Source organism: Cavia porcellus, unplaced genomic scaffold (genome assembly GCF_034190915.1).
Source record: "Cavia porcellus strain 051 isolate PalLab524CR breed Dunkin Hartley unplaced genomic scaffold, mCavPor4.1 scaffold_21, whole genome shotgun sequence".
Taxonomy (NCBI): Eukaryota; Metazoa; Chordata; class Mammalia; order Rodentia; family Caviidae; genus Cavia; species Cavia porcellus.
This window is the reverse complement of record NW_026947504.1, coordinates 17,597,009-17,617,973: the sequence shown is the minus strand read 5'-3', so window position 1 is coordinate 17,617,973 and position 20,965 is coordinate 17,597,009. Positions and strand designations below refer to the sequence as shown.

At 39.1% G+C, this 20,965-nt stretch overlaps 1 protein-coding gene across 3 annotated transcripts in view; it reads left to right on the top strand.

Annotated features, from left to right (window-relative positions):
- Positions 1 to 19,254, top strand: part of Dctn4 (dynactin subunit 4) — a 30,399-nt gene extending 11,145 nt beyond the window's left edge. For 2 of the 3 annotated variants that reach the window (XM_003477360.5, XM_063232399.1), the window contains 10 exons: positions 469 to 576; positions 1,681 to 1,701; positions 2,079 to 2,152; positions 2,336 to 2,448; positions 2,876 to 2,985; positions 8,505 to 8,578; positions 10,653 to 10,707; positions 11,383 to 11,490; positions 13,580 to 13,677; positions 16,511 to 19,254. In XM_003477360.5, the coding sequence (XP_003477408.1) occupies positions 469 to 576; positions 1,681 to 1,701; positions 2,079 to 2,152; positions 2,336 to 2,448; positions 2,876 to 2,985; positions 8,505 to 8,578; positions 10,653 to 10,707; positions 11,383 to 11,490; positions 13,580 to 13,677; positions 16,511 to 16,724 (975 nt within the window). In that variant the 3' untranslated portion in view covers positions 16,725 to 19,254. The remainder of the gene's footprint in view (positions 1 to 468; positions 577 to 1,680; positions 1,702 to 2,078; positions 2,153 to 2,335; positions 2,449 to 2,875; positions 2,986 to 8,504; positions 8,579 to 10,652; positions 10,708 to 11,382; positions 11,491 to 13,579; positions 13,678 to 16,510) is intronic. The other variant, XM_003477359.5, reaches the window with a different exon arrangement.
- The last annotated feature ends 1,711 nt before the right edge of the window (positions 19,255 to 20,965 follow it).

Genomic DNA, 20,965 nt, shown 5'->3' with positions numbered 1-20,965 from the left:
TAGTATGTAAGAAAAGGATTGTGAACCAGGTATGGTGATGCACACCTGTAATCCTAGCACTCTGGGAGGCAGGGCCAGCCTGGGCTACATAGCTAGACTGCCTTTAAGAAAAAAAAGCATAAGACAAACCTCCTGTCTCTCAGAAGCTATTCCTACCCCCCCCCTTCCCCATTACTATTCTCCATTCCCTTTCTCCAATAAACTTTCCTACTCTTAATAAATAAATAAATAGAGAAAGCAAGCATGAAATTTTTGGTTTTTCCATTGCCCATTTTTTTCTATTATTGAAAATTTCTATTCAGAAAATAGGTCCTGTAATGAAGAAGAATTATCTTTAAAGAAAAAAGGCAAATTTTCTCATTCTTAATAATTGGCCTTATTATGTGCCTAATCAGGATGGTTGATTAATTTTGTATTTCCTGTTATCCTTTTTCATGAAATAAACACTGATTCTTTGACTTCTTACAGATGAACAAGCTGATCGAATATTACCAGCAGCTTGCTCAGAAAGAAAAGGTTGAACGGGATCGCAAGAAACTGGCACGGCGTAGAAACTATATGCCTCTGGCTTTTTCGGTGAGGTTTGGTACAAAAAGGAGTTTGTACGACCTGTGAGGCCTAAGAACAGTGACCATTTCTCAAAATGGCCATTGTCTTATATTGCTGAATGGTGGATGGCAGAGAGGTCAAGGCCAGCAGTTACACTTTTTTGTATTATTAGTTCTACTTGAATTTTTTGTCTTAAGGGGGATACTTGCATTTCTTCTCTACTCTTTCTTTTTTATCCCCTCCTCAAAAGGCTGCTGTTTAATTTTATAGACACTGCTGCTTTTGCATATTGCAGAAAGTCTGAGAAGAGGAAGGGGGCAAATGATAGCTTTTACTCACATGAACCCTGCAGCCCACCTTGACACCACTGTAGTTCCCCAGCTCTCATCATTATCATCTTTGTGACACGATCCTATATTTTTCCAACATGAGAAACACTGACTTTACATAGTGCATTTTCATGGTTAAATAAATATTAACATATGCAAGTAAAAATTTTGGCAGGAATTATTTATGGAAATCATTCTCTGCCACTTTATGTAATACTAGGCAGAAGCAATTGATTGGAGTTATGAGTTTTTGTTATTGTTCCCCAAGTTTTTTTGTTTTGTTTATTTGTTGTTGTTGTTGTTGTTGTTGTTTGCTTTCACAGAATGGTTTCTTTGTGCTTGCTTATGGCCCTGCAAGTTGACATTTAACAAATAACACTGAGTGACAGTGACATAGCAACACTGTAGTAAGCACTTTATATGTATTTTATTTAGGCCCTGCTTTACAGTTAAGATGAGACCTGCAAGAGTTAAGTAACTTATCATACTGTATTCACATGAGAATTAAGTTAAACCATCAAAACCTCAAGGATTGCTAAAGTTCATGTAGAAATATTTACATTTGAACTTTATAAAAGATTGACCCTTGTAAAACACCTATATTTACCAAGTAAGTGTGTTTTTCCAAATAGTCCAATGGTATAATCAGCATATGCACTACGGTGTATTGTATTTAGAAGAATTTGAATTAAATGCATTTTTTCCAACTTTCCCATATACCTGCTGCTGTTGAGTTTGCTTCTATCTTATGCTGCATTTTTTTGTCTCTGTTGCAACCTGCTGCTATTTTGGGGCTCTACAGCAACACACTATTCATGTAGTGGTAAGTTCTCTTTTACAATTCTTGCTGACCCTGAAGAAGTTAGCAAACAGTTAGCAGAAGCATCCCAGGAAGAAAGTCACTGTTCATCTTGCCTGGGCCATAGCTTAATATTTTTAGATTAGTAGTAAAAGCTCACATTTTGGTTCACTTTTACCGTATTAATGTAGTTTCAGCCTCATGTTTGGTGTTTTTATTTAAGAATAGAATAGTGATGTGAGGCTACAGATTATCCTAAAAAGAAGCTTTTAAATTAGCCTTTTTGCTTTGTTTGCTTATTTCCTTAAGCTTCTCATGCTGCCCCACCCCAAATTCTTTGTTTCAGTAAATAGGACGCTTAAATGCGAACTTCCTAATAGGAATTTCTGGACTTTGTTTAGGATAAATACGGTCTTGGAACAAGGCTTCAGCGACCACGACCCGGTGCCTCCATTAGTACCCTGGCTGGACTTTCGTAAGTTTGGACATCAAGTGACTTGGAGGGGAAAAGCTGGTATCAAAATATTTAAGGAACGTGATTATTTTAAAAGGGGGAAAAGAAAAATATTTAGCAATAGCAGCAAAGATTATCATATTTAGGATAAACTTTGAGGACCATCAGTGGACTGTGGGGAAATTAATGCTTGTTACATTTTAGCCTAAAAGAAGGAGAAGACCAGAAAGAGATCAAGATTGAGCCAGCTCAGGCTGTGGATGAAGTAGAGCCTCTACCCGAAGACTATTACACAAGACCAGTCAACTTAACAGAGGGTAACTTTACACTTCCTGCCTTGTTTCTGTTCCACATGTTCTATTTTGGTTACTTATATTCTTGTCATTAGAGACTTTTAGTAGAATGGGTGTTAATATGGTAGCAAAATGATATGTAGAAAATAAAATAGATGTAGTAGATGTAAAATGAAGAACTTCTAAATGCCTATCCAGTTTCTATACTATAGTTTTTTTGTTTTGTTTTGTTTTGTTTTGTTTTGTTTTATTGGTACCAGGGATCAAACTCATGACCTTACGTTTACCAGTCAAGCGCTTGAGCCACTGAGCTAAATCCCTGACGCCTATAACTGTAGTTGTTTTAACAGTATCCATAATGACAGTATTCCTTGGTGTCATTGCCAGCTGCATATAAGTCTGCTTTTGAAATTGATTGTAAAGTAAGCCTGGTTTCTGCCTTTCATGCTAGTGACCACTCTTCAGCAGCGCCTCCTACAGCCTGATTTCCAACCAATCTGTGCTTCACAACTTTACCCTCGCCATAAGCACCTTCTGATCAAACGGTCCCTGCGCTGCCGGGTAAGTATTCTCTGTTGAATTCCCATTTGTACAATAGAAAAGCAAAAATAAACATGATTGATAGCTGGCCAATGTAGTAAACAAGGAAAACATTTATTCCAAATGTACTCGACACCTAGGCAGTATTTTAAATGCTTTCAGGATAAACTCAGTCCTCACAATCCTATGAAGGTGGGTACAACTGTTTTTCTCTATTTTATAGATGTGGAAACTGAGATATCTGAAGGTTATATATATAGTGCTAACCCTTAAAAGAATATTAAAAGAATATGCAACTTTTAGATTAGTAGAGATAGAAAAACAAACAATACAAAACAAATAATTTAAAAGAAAGAATAAAAAGTAAATTTCATGTTCCAGGAATCTACAGAATAAACAACAGCATTTCCTCAGTAAATAAATTAAAACAATAAGTAAAACAAATAAATAAACTAGTAAAAGAAACCTTGTAGATCTGTATTCTCCCTCAGAATTTCTGTGATGGTGGAAATAGTCTTGGCTTGCATAGCCCAGCACACTGTCCATGTGGCAACTGAGCACTTGAAATGGGCAGCACAGGCTGGAGGTTTAACCTGGTGGCACAACACAAACAAACAAGCAGAACTAAGACACTGAATCTTTAATTCATATAAATAACCATGTGTGGGTAGTGGCCAATGTTACAAAACAATGGGGCTATAAAATTGTTCTTTTCAAAAAAAACATTGTTCTTTTCTTAGGGATAATAAAAGTATTGTTATTTTTTTAAATACCTTTTGGAGATATATACCAAAATATTTATGGGTGAAATGATAAGCTGTTTGATATTTATCACAAAATAATGGGGGATGAGGAGTGCGTAAAAATACAGAAGAATGAGTAACCATTATTGGTAGATTTTTTCTTTTTTATTGGTATATGGTACTGTGCATAATAATTAATTGTTCATGTACATTGTACCTTGATCATTTTTGATCTCCTTTCCCTTCCCTATCTTTCTCTTTCTCCCCTACTCCATCTCCAAAAATTCTGCTTCCCACTGGAGCTTACATGATAAGTAGTTGGGGATGTTTTTTTGTTTGTTTCTTTGTTTTTTCTTTTTGTTACCAGGAATCAAACTCATGACCTCACATTTGCCAGGCAGGTGCTGTGCTGCTGAGCTATGTCTGTGGTCCATAGTTAGGGATTTATAATGCCAGCTGTATTTTTTATACATTAGAAAATTTCTAAAGTCTTTTTTAAAAAACAAAAAAGGAAAATAACAAAACTGGTGGTTCAGATGGAAAACATGTAGTTAGATTAAAAGCCTGACATTTCAGTATTTATATTAAATATCAACAAGATAAATGCTTCTATTAAAAGACAAAAATTCTCAGTCTAAATAACATACAATGACTCATGAACAGGCTGATTGCAAGAAACACAAACAAGCGAATTCAGAAAGACAAAAAGTAGATGGGGAGCTGGGTGTGGTAGCATACTCCTGTAATCCCAGCGCTTGGAGGCAGGAGTAACTTCACTGAGAGCTTGAGGCTAGAACAGTACAGCAAGACCCTGTCTCAAAAAAAGTAGTAGATGGGAAAATACATATTGTGCAAACACTAATTTTTTTTAAAAAGAGTGTATAAGCTTTTCATCCTTGTAACCAAATACCTTGAGAAAAACAACTTAGGAAGGAAAAACATATTTGGGCTTGTCGTTTCAGGGGTGTCAGTCCCTGGTAGGCTGGTTCCATTGACTGAAGGGCTTGGTAGAGCAGGGCTTCTCACATTGAGGGTGGTTGAGACAGTGATGGCTGATACATTGTGTTAACTTGAGAAATTTAGAAATTTAAGCAACTCAGCAGGGAGCTAGGATCCTTTGTAAATATCCTCAGCCTGTACAAGAATAGGGCAAGGAGATTTTGTGAGTGCCACACCCACCCAAGGGTGTAGCCTGCTTACAGTATAAGGAAGGAAAAGAGGCTTGTTCCCTCCTTTTTGCTCTTGTTGCTTTCCTGTCTGCTGCCTTGAAGTGTTGCCCCTGTGCCATGCCACCCTGCCTTGGAGCCCACTGATATGGACTGAAACCTCCACACTGTAAGCTTTTCTTCCATAAGTTTGGGTGTCAGGTATTTTGCATCAGAAATGAGAGAAAAGTAGCCAAGACAGACACAGAGAGGGAAAGAGTCAACTATCAAAATACAGTCCCCAGGGTCACCCTCCCATGACCCAATTCCTTCACTTAGGCCCCATCTCCCATTTCTGTCACCCCTAGTAATGCCATCAAATTATGATCTCATCAGTACATTAATACACTGATGAAGTTAGAGCCCTTAGGATCCAGTGACTTCCCCAAAAGCCCATCAGTAAACCTGCAACAACAGTTAGCCTTTGAGGGACATATTTCCAAACCGTAACAGTTCATAAAGAAAAAGAGTTGAGTTCATAAAAAAAGAGGTAGCATCCTCAATCTGAATGTACCAAATAATATAGGCTCAAAATCTGTACAGCAGCATTTGAGAAAATTACATAAGTAGATAAGTAATTATGGAATGTTTTGATATTTCTCTCAGTAACTGTGTACAAACATGAAAATCAATCAGTAAAGATACATCTTTACTGATTTTCAACAGTGACCAAGTGAGCATATATAAAAAACTGTCTCTACGATCTGCAGAATATACAGTCTTAGCAAGTACACACAGAAACTTGTAAAAATTAACTATGTTTTGGGTTATAAAAGTCTCAGCATTTTTCTTTTTTTGGCGGGGAGGGGGTCTTGGGGATCGAACTCATGACCTTGTGCTTGCCAGTCCAGCACTTACGCTACTAAGCCAAATCCCTGGCCCCTCAGCATTTTTCAGAAGATGAAATTACCAAAGTTTATTATTCGATCATAATGCAGTTGTTAGAAATTGGTAATTGCTATAGGACACAACTAATGCCATTTTTAGAGATTCAAAGATCTCTGACTATATGAAGATATAGATAAGAAATATTAAAACATGTATATCTCAGCATCCATTTCAAGAAGTTAGAAAAAGAATAATGACATAAATCCAAAAACACTGAAGAAAAAAGATACTGTATTAATAAATTAAGAAATCATTGGGGCTGGGGATTTAGCTCAGTGGCATAAGCACCTGCCTTGCAAGCAGGTGGTCGTGAGTTCGATCCCCGGTACCGATTAAAAAAAAAAAAAAAGAAATCATTATAAAAATACAGAAACAAACTGGGCGTGTTGGCACATGCCTATAATCTCAGCACTCTGGAGACTGATGACCATGAGTTCAAGGCCATCCTGAATTACAAAGCAAAGACTCTGTCTCAGAAAATAATACCAGGGCCCAGGATTTAGCTCAGTGGCACAAGTGTCTGCCTGGCAAGCGCAAAGTCATGAGTTTGATCCATAATACAAAAAAAAAATCCAAAAAATAATAGTAAATATTACTGTATAGGTAGATGTAAGTTTACCTAGATGCCATTTATGTAATGTACCATTAATATAGTTATATATGTGTATATAATACATCCAACAGAATAAAAAAAGAAACCAACCTATTCATGTAAGAAAAGTTGAATTTTTTTTTTTTTGTACCAAGAATCAAACTCAGGACCTTGCACTTGCCAGGCAGGCACTTAAGCCGCTGAGCTATATCCTCCACCCTGAAAACTTGAAATATACTAAGTATGGCATTCCAGTTCAGTGAAGAAAGAAAAGATTAAGTTTTGCTAAGTAGATAATATGAAAGGAAAGTAAAATTGAGTCCCTGTCTTATACCTGTAATACCCGTTTCAGAAACATTACAGACTTTAGGAGCAATCATGAAGAGCAAAACTTGTAAGAAAATATAGAATACCTGCATGACTTGTGGGTAGGAGAGGGTTCAATAATACAAACTATAAGAAGTGTGTATTTACATTGAAAGTAAATTCTGTGTCACCCCACCCCACCCTAAAGAAAATTTCAAACAAAAAGGCTGGCCGGACATGGTAGCCTTGCAAATTCAAGACCAGCCTGGGCTACAAAGTGAGCCCAAGACCAGCCTGAACCACATAGTGAGACCCTGTCTCAAAAAAATAACAAAAAACAAACAAAGGCTATATACTGAAATGAGTAATTTGAGTGATATATAATTAACACACGGTTAACATCCAGGATATATAATGAGCTTTAGCACATTAGCAAGAGAAACAAGCCAGTATAAAAATAACTAGTAGATGCTAATATACAAGTCATGGAAGAAAAAATTTCAGTAACTAATGAATATGAAATCAGGAAAGCATAATTAAACCTGCCACGAGATGTCATTCCATAGTTGTCAGATTGGCAGAAGTTAGCATTTGTCAATGTCTGTCAAAATAATTAATGCATACATACATGGATCTATTTTAGGAAATTATCTTACCAGTATATTTACATATTGGAAAGTGATTCATCCATAACAGCACTCATTACTGCATTATTTGTAATAGCAAAATAGTGGAAGTATTTCAAATTTCCATCAGTTTCTGTCCAGTTAAATAAGGCACATAAATAGGTACAATGGGTAAGAGAGGCTTCGCTTCCTGTGTTGAAAGGGAATTCCAACTCAAGTAAAAAGAGCAAGGTGGCAAAAGAATATATAAAATGCTCCCTTTTAAGCAAGATGTGGAGTTGTATGCCTGTACTTCCAGTGTCCTGGGAGGCTGGAGCAGGAAGATTGCAAGTTCAACCCCAGGCTGGACAACTTCAGTGATTTTTCAAGATCCTCTCTCTCAAATAAAATAAAAAAGAAAAAGGTACAGAGAATAGGTCAGTGCAAACATCCTGGGTTCAATCCCTAATGCCAAAAACAAAACCAAAAAAACCTCAGTTTTTGTTATTGTGAAAAAAGAAAGACAGTATACAGTTGTATATATGTGTACATAACTTTATACCTAGGACAGCTCTGGGAGAGGAAAACAAGGGGACGCACAGATAATGGGTACCCTTTATACCAAATATCTTTTTGTACCTTTAAAAATTGTTTTAACTGGTTTTGTGTATACTTTTTTTGGAAAGTAGTAAATAGCCCCCCCCCCAAAAAAAGTAGTATTCGTTACTGTATTTCAAAGTGTGGGATTTGGAATTATACTACTTAGATTTAAATCCCAGCTTTCATTCTTACTGCCTCTGTGAAGTTGTATAAGATTATGTACTTTTCCTTTGTCGCATTTTAGTCACCCATAAAAGGAAAAGATTAACAGTTACAGCATCTACAGTTTCCTCCAAGTCAGTGTGATATGAAAGTCATGTAAGCCATGGAGCACGCTGTAGAGCACAGAACTCCTCCATGTGTCAGTTACTACTCTTCGTGTGTTGACTTTAGGCACTGCAGAGCTGGAGTAATATTTCAGTGTGTTTGCTTATATCTAGTAGTCTTAACATCTTTTATAAATTTCAGTAATCACTAGCATACACTACTTCAAAGCCTGAGGTATTAGAATAATAGTAAGTGCTGTCCTTCTGAATTTAGCAGCTCTATGGATCAGCAAAATATGTTCTAATATTCCTCTGGTACTTATTTTTCTTTTTAGAAATGTGAACATAATTTGAGCAAGCCAGAATTTAATCCAACATCTATCAAATTCAAAATCCAGCTGGTTGCTGTGTGAGTATTTTGGGGTCAGTGATTTGAGTTACTGATTCTGGTTTTAGTTTCAGTATTTTCAGGTCTGTTTGTTTTTCAGTATAAAATGTATTTACCCTTGACATTCAAAAAGGGAAAAAATTTGTTAAAACAGTCTTGTCATTCTGTTCCAGTTTGTGTTTTGTCTTGTTTTGTTTGTCTTTTTGAGACAGGGTCTCACTATGCAGTTCAGGCTGGTCTTGGGTTCACTTTGTAGCCCAGACTGGTCTCAAGCTTGTAAATGATTCTCCTGCCTCAGCTTCCCAAGTTCTGGGATTACAGGAGTGCACCACCATGCCTGGCCCGGATCATGTTTTGAATTGAGTCATATACCATGAAGTTTAAGGGAAACCTGTACACACAGAATCATGAGCATTCATGTCAAACTCAGAGGAATGCAGTGTGCTCTGGGGCAGTGTGCCATGCCAATTATTGAGAAGAGTTACTAGTCACTCGTTACAAATTATAAAGTTTGGGAGTTATCTTTCTTAAATTTAAAAATAATAATGTAAGGGCTGGGGATTTAGTTTGGTGGCATAAGTAACTACCTGGCAGGTTACAAGGCCATGAGTTTGATTCCTGGAACTACAAAAAATAAATAAATAAAGCATACTAAATTACAAGATATATTGCTATAATGCCAGTCATGTGGGAAGAATTCCCACCAGTCAGAAAAAGAAAAATAGAAGCAATGAGATGGGAGTGAGGCAAAGAATTTGAACCAGCATAGTAGCGCACATCTGTAATCCCAACACTTGGGAGGCTGAGGCAGGAGAATTGCCACTAGTTCAAGAGACTGAACTGTGCAGCAAGACTCTCAAAAAAAAATATGACACTAAGTATGGTTGTACTTTTTCCACTTTGTATTTCTGCAGTAATATTTTTGTTAATATATGCGCAATAACTACAGGTTATGCTTTGTTGCAAGCACTCGTCGAAGCATCTTTTGCACATATTGGTTAACTTACTCCTCACAATAAGCTCAAGAGAAGTGACCTCACTGTCTTACTTCTGTAGTTGAAAAACCAAATCACAAAGAGCTTCTCTTTTAGAAAACAATAGCTTGGTCTGTAAACACTGACCTGGGATTTGGTGCTAGGCAGTTTTGAGTCTTTCTGCTGTCTTACTTAAGCAGCATAACATAGTGGTTAAGACGGGTGCTAGAGCCAAACTGCCTGGGCATAAAGTCCTCACACTGCCATACCATGCCCAGGTTGTTCAGCAGCACCTTGGTACTTATTAATTGGTTCCAGGAGGCATGACAACTTACCAGATTGTTTTGGCTGTAAAAAGTAGCTAGTTGCAAGGCAGTTGATGCCAACAGATTCTAGCTTACATGTGGAGTAGCAAACAAATGATGAATATGGTAGAAAATTTTCTCATCTAGATGCATCAAGTACCAAATTGGATCAGCTTCAAAGCACTTGAGTAGTACCAAGGTTCGACTGTAGTAGTTATAAGACCTGTTTCACGAAGACGACATGAAATAATAGTTAACAAGGTACTTAGAATATTGCTAGACATGTGATAAGAATATATTTTTACAGCCCTACAACCTACCATTATATGAGACTTGTACCTTGTATCCAGTTACCTTCTACAATTATAAAAATGAGATACTAAATAGGTCTCCTAGGGGGTTGGGGATTTAGCTCAGCGGCATAAGCGCCTTCCTTGCAAGTGTGTGGTCATGAGTTCGATACCTGGTATCTATAAAAACGAAACACACACACACACACACAAAAAAATAGGTCTCCAAAATATATCTAATAAATCCCCAAAATAAATCTAATAATACAGAAAATATGACACACACACACACACACACAGGCTCTAAATTAGCTCTGTATGTATGGGCTGTAGTCCTCTAAGATTTTACTTAGGATTCACAACCAGTTTGGTTTCATATCTAGTTTCTCACCATGATGCTATGATTCTTTAAATTTCTTTTTCTTTTACATATTCTAATTAACATGATTTATTGCACTAGCTTAAAAAGTGGTAATAATTTCAAGATTCCAGTAAAAATTAATGCATTTTTTTTATTTATTGGTAGCAATTATATTCCAGAAGTGAGAATCATGTCAATTCCCAACCTTCGCTACATGAAGGTTAGTACCTTCCTTATTAACAGAAAAACTGACTGACCAAGGATGTATGCGTGTGTGCATGTGGGTATATTTGGGATGGGCTGCGGTGAGCAGGGGAAAAAAATAATAAAGGAATTGTGACTAAGTTTCTTAAACTTGGGTTCTTGACAATAACACCTCTGAAATGTATGTAGAAGGAACGAGGTGCACATTCTATAAACATGGAACCATGGCAGGTGGATAATGATGGTACCCATGAAAGACATCTTTCCTCATCTCCAGCCTGGACATTCCCCACAGCCTCTCTCTTCCTTGGAGTCTCATCCACATCTCTTCCTGCCTGCTCTCCCTCCCTGCTCTGCAGCAGCGTTAGTGCTTCCTTTCATGCTGCTCTTGAGAACGTTTGTATACTAACCTCAGGAAAGTACCAGATTTATGGATTTAGAACTGGCTCTTTCTATGGGACACATCTCTTTTCCTCAGTGAAGTAGCAGCTCCAGAGAGTATAGACTAACATACCCATAACAGGCCAGAGATGAGTGAACACTGAGAATACAGCCATGAAGAGGATAGGTAGGTGTCATTGCTCAGGAGCAATGGGGAATGATTTTGTAAAATATTTGGTATAGTAGCCAAGAAAATGCACCCATGTGACAGCATAGCACATGTCTGAGAGATGCTTTTCTTCTTCCCCAGGAAAGCCAGGTCCTCCTGACTCTTACCAATCCGGTGGAAAATCTCACCCATGTGACTCTATTGGAGTGTGAGGAGGGGGACCCTGATGATACAAACAGCACTGCCAAGGTAGGAGCATTTGGTTTCATCCTGACACACCCTGACTATACCCACAGTGGCTTCATTTGACCTGACTTTAAAAGGACTCCACATTCTCATTCTTTTCCACCTCAGTAAGTTCTTCTGATTCTACTTGCTAAGGCTTTTATTCTATTCCCAGAGACACTGCCACTATGCCGCTGGAAGGTCTCATCATTTCTTACTTGCTCTGTGACCTCACTGTGTCTTAATGCACTCCTCGCTCCATTTCAGTCCATCTCTGTATTGCCACCAAGCCGATTTTTCTAAAATCTATTGTGTACAGCATACAGATCATTTAGGATCTCACTGACTTTAAAATGAAGTCCAAATTTTGTGGCATAGCATACCAGTGAATTCTGGCTCTTCTTCCAGTGTGGCTTTCCTCCAGATCTGCCAGTGTAGCATTCTCCAGATTGGCCATATTAATAGTTGTGATTCAGGCAGACCAGTGAATTAAGAACTTTTCATCTGGAGAAGTGTGTATTTTATACATTGTACGTTGAATGCCTGCTGCAGGTCCCTGTTTCTCTACCATATATCCCTTTCATTTGTTAGGGCTCATGTGAAGTATGTCTTTTCTAGGTTCCATCACCCCACATATACATAGCACATATCAAAATCAAAATTTTTATTTCCAGGTTAGTTGAGTAAATGAAATGTGGCCTCTGTATTTTGCTACTGAGTGATTTCTTTAGTACTGGAAATTTTAAGATAAGAACTTTAGATCTTACTGGATATGAAAGTGCATGCCTATAATCCCAGCACTCAGGAGCCTGAGGCAGAAAGATCACAGCAAGTTCGAAACCAGCCTAGACTACATAACAAGATCCTGCCTCAAAAAATCCCTTTGATTCTATACTACTAACCCATAATTTAGCATGATACTCATAACTAAAATTGGTAGAAAGGATGTCTAAATCTTTAGGTATTAATCAGATAATCTTATTAGAGAGTGTCTTTATCTCTTTTTTTCTTTCTGCTCTTCAGTAATTCATTTCACTTATCTAGGATCACCCCTAAGAAAATATGCCATTTATTTGCCCTGCTTCTTTTTTAAAAATGACATTGGTTGGCAGCTCCCATTAGAAGACAGACAGAAGTAATTGCCTAGTGCATATACCCAGCTTGGAAATCTATTGTCTTTCTATATACCAGCCTTGCTATATTTGTGTGCATAATTTAGAAATATGTTTGGAGTTGTATCTGTTAGCCTCTGAGCAAATGTGAGACAGCATTAAAGTAAGTCTCAAATATGTGTAACTCTTTTCCATAACCATAAATATACCCAGTTGTCCCTATGTTGGAACTAGTGTTTCTTTTTAGTATCTTAAAAAAAAAAAAAAAATGAACTGTTTCCTTAAAAAAGAGAGGCAAAGAGAGGAGAGGGTTAGAGAGGAGAGAAGAGGGGTGGAGAAAAGAGAGTAGGGGGGGATAGAGAGAAGAGGAGGATAGAGAGGAGTGGAGAGGAGAGGAGATAGAAAGGACAGGATACAGAGGATCCGAGGAGAGGGGAGACGATAGAGGAGGAGGGTAGACAGGAGAAGAGAGGAGAGGGGGGGAAAGGATTAAAAAAATATAGCAAACACCCATGTATTTCTCATCATCCTCTTAAGAAATAAAACATTAACATAAATTTTAAAACATACAAAAGGAACAAAAAGAAATCAAAACAGAGGGGCTGGAGATTTAGCTCAGCGGCATAAGTGCCTGCCTTGCAAGCAGGCAGTCGTGAGTTCGATCCCCAGTACCAATAAAAAGGAAAAAGATCAAAAAAAAAAAACATCAAAACAGTATGTTAGAGACATAGAGAGTACCCTGCATTCTGCCTGCTTGAGTTCTCCTGTGCAGCTCCCAACTTTTATCATTCCTAGAAATTTCTTCATTCCTTTATTGTTATTAGGACTGTCTTATTCCTAAGCAACATTTTTAACCTCCATATGTAAATAGCATAATGTTGTTTGTGTCTTCAAAGTTTCTTCTCCTTTCTAGATCAGCGTAATTGTTGGCCATGTTGTGCTGTGTGACTGTTCCACACATACCTGCTCTCTCTGAATCAGGCCTCTCTGTTGCTCTCCAGGTGGTGGTGCCTCCCAAAGAGCTTGTGTTAGCTGGCAAGGATGCAGCGGCAGAGTATGATGAGCTGGCCGAGCCCCAAGACTTTCAGGATGATCCTGAGTGAGTGATCTTTTTGTGATTCTCAAGTAACAGTTGGCTGACTTGAATATCTCATTTTCTCACTTGTTTACCTGGATTATTAAATGTAACACTTTTTCTTATAAAATATTACTGTATAAATGTGGGAAGTATGTCTACTAAAACTATCCCACTGTCAGAGATGAACACTGTTACCATTTTGGTGTTTGGCCTTCCAGATGCTTCTTTCATCACTGAGAGTGTTATGAATAGTTTGTTAGCCTTTATTTTTTACTTAAATGTATATTCTCACAGAACTTTTCAAGTGTATTACTGTTTGGTTTTGTTTGGTTGAGACAGGGCCTCACTATGCTACTATATAGTTTAGGCTAGTCTTAGTAGCCCATGCTCACCTTGAATTCAGAGCAGTCCTGCCTCAGCTTCTCACATGCTGGGATTACAGGCATGTGCCAACATACCCCCAGCTTCAAGTGTAAGATTTTTAATGGTTGTGGACATGTGGATACATTCTGTTCCTTTACATTGGGTTTGTTTCCACCTCCTTAAAGTGATTTATAGATTTTACTGTTTTACTTAGTAACTGAGAGGTAACAAAACAAACACTTGGAGCTTGGTTCAGTGAGGAACATCTGAAATGCCAGCCACTTAGGAGTCTGAGGCAGAAGGATCACAAATATGAGACCAGACAGATCCTGTTTTAAAATTTTAAAAATAAAAAGGGCTGGAGATGTAGCTCTGTGGTAGAATAACCAAGTTCCATCCCCAGTACCACCACCAAAAAAAAAAAAAAAAAAAATTGGTAAGGAATGCAATAGTCAGGATCAGGGTAAAATTATATCCATCAGATGGGGAACTGAGCAGAGGGAATTTAATAATAAATAATTGTTGCCGGGTGCAGTGAGACACCCCTGTCTATAATCCAAACACAGGAGAATTGCAAGTTCAAGGCAAGGTCAGCCTGAGCTGCATAGCAAGACTTTGTCTCAGTAACTCCTGGGGAAAAAGTTACCAAAGGTTCAAAAAGAACTCTGAAGTTCCGATGAGACAGCTATCATCCCTAGGGCTGTAAGTAAAAAGGGAAATAGTTAGAAATGTTAAAATTCAAGCTCGAAAGCCAGCGTGATAGCACTCTCTAATCCCAGCACTTGGGAGGCTGCTGCAGGTGCATCACCACAAGTTCAAGGCCAGTCGGGACTATACAGTGAGTTCAGGGCCAAGCCTGAATTGCACAGCAAGATGGTCTCAGAAAACAAAATGAAATAAAAATTTCAATTAAAAGAGCAGAACTACGAGCTTCCAAATACAAAGTAACATTAAGCAGTAGAAATGCTAATTACACTGATTTGCTAGATACACATTGTGTTCATGCATTGAAATATCACACTGTCCCTCATGACTGTGTGGTTTTTATTTGTTAATTAAAAAACGTTAAGTTCAATCCCTGGTACCGATAAAAAGGAAAAAGACCAAAAAAAAAAGTTAAGACAGTGTTTGAGGTAGAAATTCCAATACCCTGATTTGATCTTTACATATTGTATACATGTATTAAATGACTACAACGGTCCCTATAAATATGTTTGTTGAAATTTTAGTGAAAAATCAGGAAAGAATTATTTAAATTCAGAGGCTTGAAAGAGAAGCCCCAAGGAGCTGAAACTCAAGACTGCCAGGGAAGCGGGGAAGAGACAGGTGCTGCTGGCATCTCAGAGTGGTATGAGGAAACTGGTCAGGCAGGAACTGGTGAACCAACTGGGTCTTCCCATTTCTTGGGTGATAAAGAATTACTGGGATAATGCTCAGAAGAACCACATCAGATGGGAAGCTGAGGAGGAGGAACAAGACCCTTCTCCCCTAAGTTGCTACCACCTTTAGAGCTCTAGAGTATCCTATTGCCACCACAAGTAGGGAGCCAGCTGCCAAAACAGAAGTGGATTTAACAGAATCCTGTCAAACAGCTTGATAAACTAGCTCAGGGACATTTAAAGTTTTTAACAGAGTAACTCAAAAACTAGCTCAAAACAATACTAGAGAGAAGACACATCAGATGGGCTGGAAAAATAAAAAGAGAAAGTAAAATTAGTACAATGATAACTAAACCTCAGTTAACTTCAGAGAACACCAGAATTGGTGTTTTATTATTCTATATTATTCCCTGGCCCACCCCCAGAGGTCTCTACAAAATTTCCACTAATACACAAAGATAAATATGAAAGGATGTTTGCACTACATGATTTATAATAACTAGGCAGCAGCTTCAGTGTACAATTGTGGTAAATTCATGACTGAATACTATGCAACCATTACGTAGAATGTAGATTTATATATTCCAGTGTGGAAAGGAGTTTGTGATAGGCAGTTTTTAAAAAAAACAAGTTACAAACAGACGTGGTAGCACATGCCTGTAACCCCAGTACTCAGGAGACTGAGGCAGGAGGACTGTGCAAGTGCAAGGCAAGTCTTAAGTACATAGCAAAACCCTGTCTCTAAAAATCTCAGAATAAATGCATATAAAAAACAAGTTTCAGCCTTATTTGTGTTAAGAATACAGAAAAATGTAAGCTTCTAGAAAAGCATCTGATAGGTTAAGAACTAAAGTGTTTACAGTTTATCTCTGTATGCCAATGGTAAAAACAAAGAGAAGGATTTACCTTTTCCCAATTGAATTTGTTGTCTACATTTACTTTTGTAATATTTAGAAAATAAAGAGATCAGTATTTGCTGGAGAAGCTTGTTAGTGCTGATAAACAGGATGTGATGGTTGTATCTTACTAGAAATTTACTTTGGTGCATTGTGGCTGTCAGTTTCAGTGGTCTGGCTAACCTGTAACCTGATCTCTGCTTATTCTTTCCATAGCATTATAGCCTTCAGAAAGGCCAACAAAGTGGGCATTTTCATCAAAGTTACCCCACAGCGTGAGGAGGGTGAAGTGACCGTCTGCTTCAAGATGAAGCATGATTTTAAAAACCTAGCAGCTCCCATCCGCCCCATTGAAGAAAGTGACCAGGGCACAGAAGTCATCTGGCTCACCCAGCATGTGGAACTCAGCTTGGGTCCGCTCCTCCCTTAAGAGCTTCCCTGGTGGGCAGATCCCACCAGCAGCACGATCACCAGGAGCCTGTGTTAAAGTGCGGAAGCTGCTGCTTCGTTAGACCCTGTTTGTAACGATGTACCGATGCACTACGGAAAGACAGGTGCCGGGAGCAGGGTGCCTGTGTTCCCCGTGCTGTCTCCTCTGTTGGCACAGTAAGTCTGTGCCTCCCTCACTTGGGCCTGCACGTTGAGTAACAGTAATGCAGTTCCAGCCCAGTGAAGGGATGACTGTTCCTCAGAGTGGTGTTAGATTCACCACCAGAGAAGCTGTGTCTCTAGTGTCTCTCAATGTGATCTCACAAAGGATCAGTCTGACAAATGAAACTTAAAATAATAACCCAAAGCTGGACCTGCTCCTTGTCCAGCGCTGGTCAGTGTACCAACTGCTTCCTGCATTCCAGTAAAACAGTTGAGCAGTCTACAACGTATCTCTTCACTTGCCATCATGGCTCTCACTTTGCCACAGATTTCCACGTAGCAGAAAAATAGAACTGTCGTATTGTCTTCAGTTTTGTGATGATTAGAAAAACATAAAATTCTTGAGGCGTTCTTCCTTACCCTCTCTTCTAAGCGAATACAGGACACCTATGTATCAGTTGCTCTTTAAATTTTTTTCCCCAGAAGAATATGGAATTTTTCTTTTCATAAAAACATGCGAAGCAAGCTGTTATACTTGCAGTCAAGCCAGGCATAGTGGCACGTGGCTGTCCCCCACTACTTAGGAGGTGGAGGTAAAGCCAGAAATTTAGCTCAGCAGCTTAAGTGCTTGCGTGCTAAGTGTGAGGTCATAAATTCAACATGGAGTACCTCCCCCGCAACACAAAAGTGGAGGCAACAAGATTGGAAGTTCAAGGCAAGCCTGGGTAACCTGGTGTCTCAAAATAAAATGATTGGGATGTAGCCCAGTGAGTCCCTGGGTTCTATGCCTAATACTTTAAAAAAAAATTGAGTAGTAAATTGGATCCATTTAAAACATTGCCACATTACCCCAGGATGAATGCTGCCACTAGAGCCAGCCCTTGTATTTGCTTATTCGCTGTCCCTCCTGCTTTGCTCTGCCTACTCAATAAATTTTTCTGAGTATTGGGGACCTGGAAAGAGCCCAAGAAAAGCCTAAGGGACAAGTTCATTTCTGGAATGTAGAAAACATTTTTAAAGTTAGAATTTTAGCATGATCTGAACTAATGTTCTTTCCACTAATTTGAAAAGGAAATTAACTAGTATAATCTCTTGCATCCCAAACCAGACACTAAGTAAAAGAACTTTTCTTAACAGAGTTGAAGACTTTTGTTTCAGATAAGACCATTTAAATTGTAACATCGTTCCACAAGTACCCAGAATGCTGGCCTAACAGCAGATGTGCTGTTTTAGTTGGATACTAGAGCTGAGTTTGCTAACCTAAATTTGTGTGTTTCTAAAACAAGACTTGACAAACTGGACCACCAGTTGCACAATATTTTTCTTTAAAAGTATTCTCCATAAATAGCCAACAGACTTGAGGAAAAGATAAATTTCTTGTTTATCCTGGTTTTAAGTCTTTAGCTTAAAAATACTAAGATATATAATCTAGAATACATACCGTCCTTGTCAGTGGAAGCTCTGGAAGGACACTAAATTGTACTTTTTAAGGTCAAGCCCATTTTATGAAGCAGTAGTCCTACAGAGAAATACATGCTATGGTGTAAGGAAAAACCTCATCTCTAATATTATGGTAAGAATAACCGAGGTTTAGGCTTTTAGAAGTTGGGGTAGGGAGGTGGGTAATTAGTAGTTTTGCCGACTGTAGAAAGAGTGTAGCTTTGTGGCCTTCACAGAGTCAGTTTTCACTTCACTACATGCTAGCGCTTACGTGAAACCACCGCTGCACACTGGCCCCTGGACGAAGTGGGTGGCAGGGTGGAGAGCAGCTTCCTATGTTTACACATTCGCATGGCCTGCACAGAGCTGAATGTGCTGCCTGTATGGCTCGGAGCTGGTATCTGAAGTAGTGGATCTCCTCACTCCCATATGATACCCAAACCCAAAAATACTCAATGAGTTCTTTCTTCAGAAGCCGAGTTAACAGAAGAACAGAGTTATTGGTTTCAGTTTCCTCAAGATAGGTTTGAGCACAAGCTGGTATTCTGTGTGTTCATAAAACTGGTATAACACCTGCAGATGGTGAGTGAGGAATTTCATCTGTTGCCTTTTTTATATTAGAATAGGTGCGAGGTTTTTAACACTAGTGAGGGTTCACCACCACAGGAGGGTTACATATTAGCACTTAAAACTACACTTCTGGAAATGTGAGCCTAGGTAATTTGGATTTGTGATTTGGTTCACCAAACTTCTTTTGTTCAGAGTTCGTACTGTAGGCATAATGAGCTAAATGTCACGTGTATTCGTAGGGAAACATCCTTTTTGGTCCCTTTCGGGAATGAGAGGCACTCCTTAATGTATGAACGACAGGTTACTGTTTTGCCTTATTGCTTAACTTAATGTAGTGAAATAAAGCAGACAAAGCTTCAGTGTGTCTCGGTTTCATTTCATGAGTGCTATTTGCAAGGGGCGTAGCTCAGAGTCCGTGCACACAGGAAGGGTGAAGCGAGTGGTATGAGTCCATAGACCAAGACTTTTTTGCCCACGTCTTTATGCGAACTAAGGTAAACCCTTGTAGCAGATTAGTTGACTGTGATGTTAGAAAGGTGGATACTGCTGGAGCCCCTTACATACATCTATGTCCTCAGCACCGTTGTATAAGTGTTAGATGGCTACCAGCCTGGGCCATGACACCCAGATACCCTCTTTTCGAGTGTGCGGGATGGTGTCACCCCCAGAGGTAGCCATTCATCCACCATCCTCTGTGCCCATGTACTTTCTCCTTCCCTCCCGCTGCTGGATGAACTGTTTGCTCCTATCTACAGGCAGCTCACTTCAATACAGGCAGCTCTTCCACTTACTCATTCAGATCTATCACGTCAGCACTGCCTTGTCTGTGTCACTTCTAGTACCATGTTATGATTCAGCTCATTTTTTAAAGAAATGACCTGACTGCTATCCCAGTGCTCTGCTCCCTACAGAGCAGAACTACTTCCCTCCTCCCATTCACAGCACCCCCATCAGGCCATTGCCCCCAACATGGCCCTGAGCTGCCTTTGTGCTAGCATCTGACAGTTGATCTCTCCCATCTCAAAAGTGCGTGGTCTCCAGAGCACAACATACGGGTTTCTCTTTACTTCATAGGGAACTCCTCTTCAGTGTTATCATCTGCTGAGCTTTGCAGCATTACATATCTCATTTCTTACAATTTTCTCTCTACACTTAACTTTGGGTTCTTGCCCAGTTTTTCAAGCCATTTCCCATATTCAAAAAAAATTTTTTTTAAAGTAAAAATACCTTCTCTAGAATATTCATTCATCAAAGTCCAAAACTGCAGTTAAGATTTCCTCTCACATCTGTCTCTCCTGCAATACTATCTAATCAAAAGTAAAACTATATCCTTTCAGTTGTCCGCAGCAAAACTTTAGTTCCTCTATATGCCATATCCAGTAAGCCAATTGTGTCAACTCCTCCTTCCAGCCAACACACCATCTCCAATGTTTCCGTCCTGTACACACCCATGGGTCGTCGTTCCAGAGGCGTACAAACATCTTGAAACCCCACTGGTCATTTGCCCCCCTCCCCAACTCTCAATACAGTAGGCAGAGCGATTAAGTCATTTTTCAGCTTAAACTCTGAAAGGCTTCTTGGTATATTAACAGCAAAGAAGGAGGAGAAGCAGAACAAGAAGTTTTTACAATAATGTAAAAAAACCACACAGGGTGGCACACACCTGTAATCCTCCCATTTAGGAGCCTGAGGCAGGAGAACTATCATAAGTTTGAGGCCAGGTTGACCTACACAGTGATTGCAAGGCCAGCCTGAGCTCCATAGTACGACCTGTCTCAAAAGAAAAAAAAAATCATGTAAGGCCCTATACGACCCGAGTCTCCCCTGAACCTCTCCTACCCCAAATCCATCCACTACCCCTATGCTTACACCAGCCTGCCATGCTGGCCTCCCTGCTAGTCCTGAGTCACCCTAGCAAGGCTCCTCAGCCTTGACAGAAGGCTGCACCTTTGCCTTCAAAGTTTCCCAGAGATTCACAGCTCACACTGCACAGAGCTGTGCTCCATGCTGCTTTCCTGTGGCTCTCCCTGATCCTATGCCAGGTCAGCTGCCTTACCTCAAACACACTCC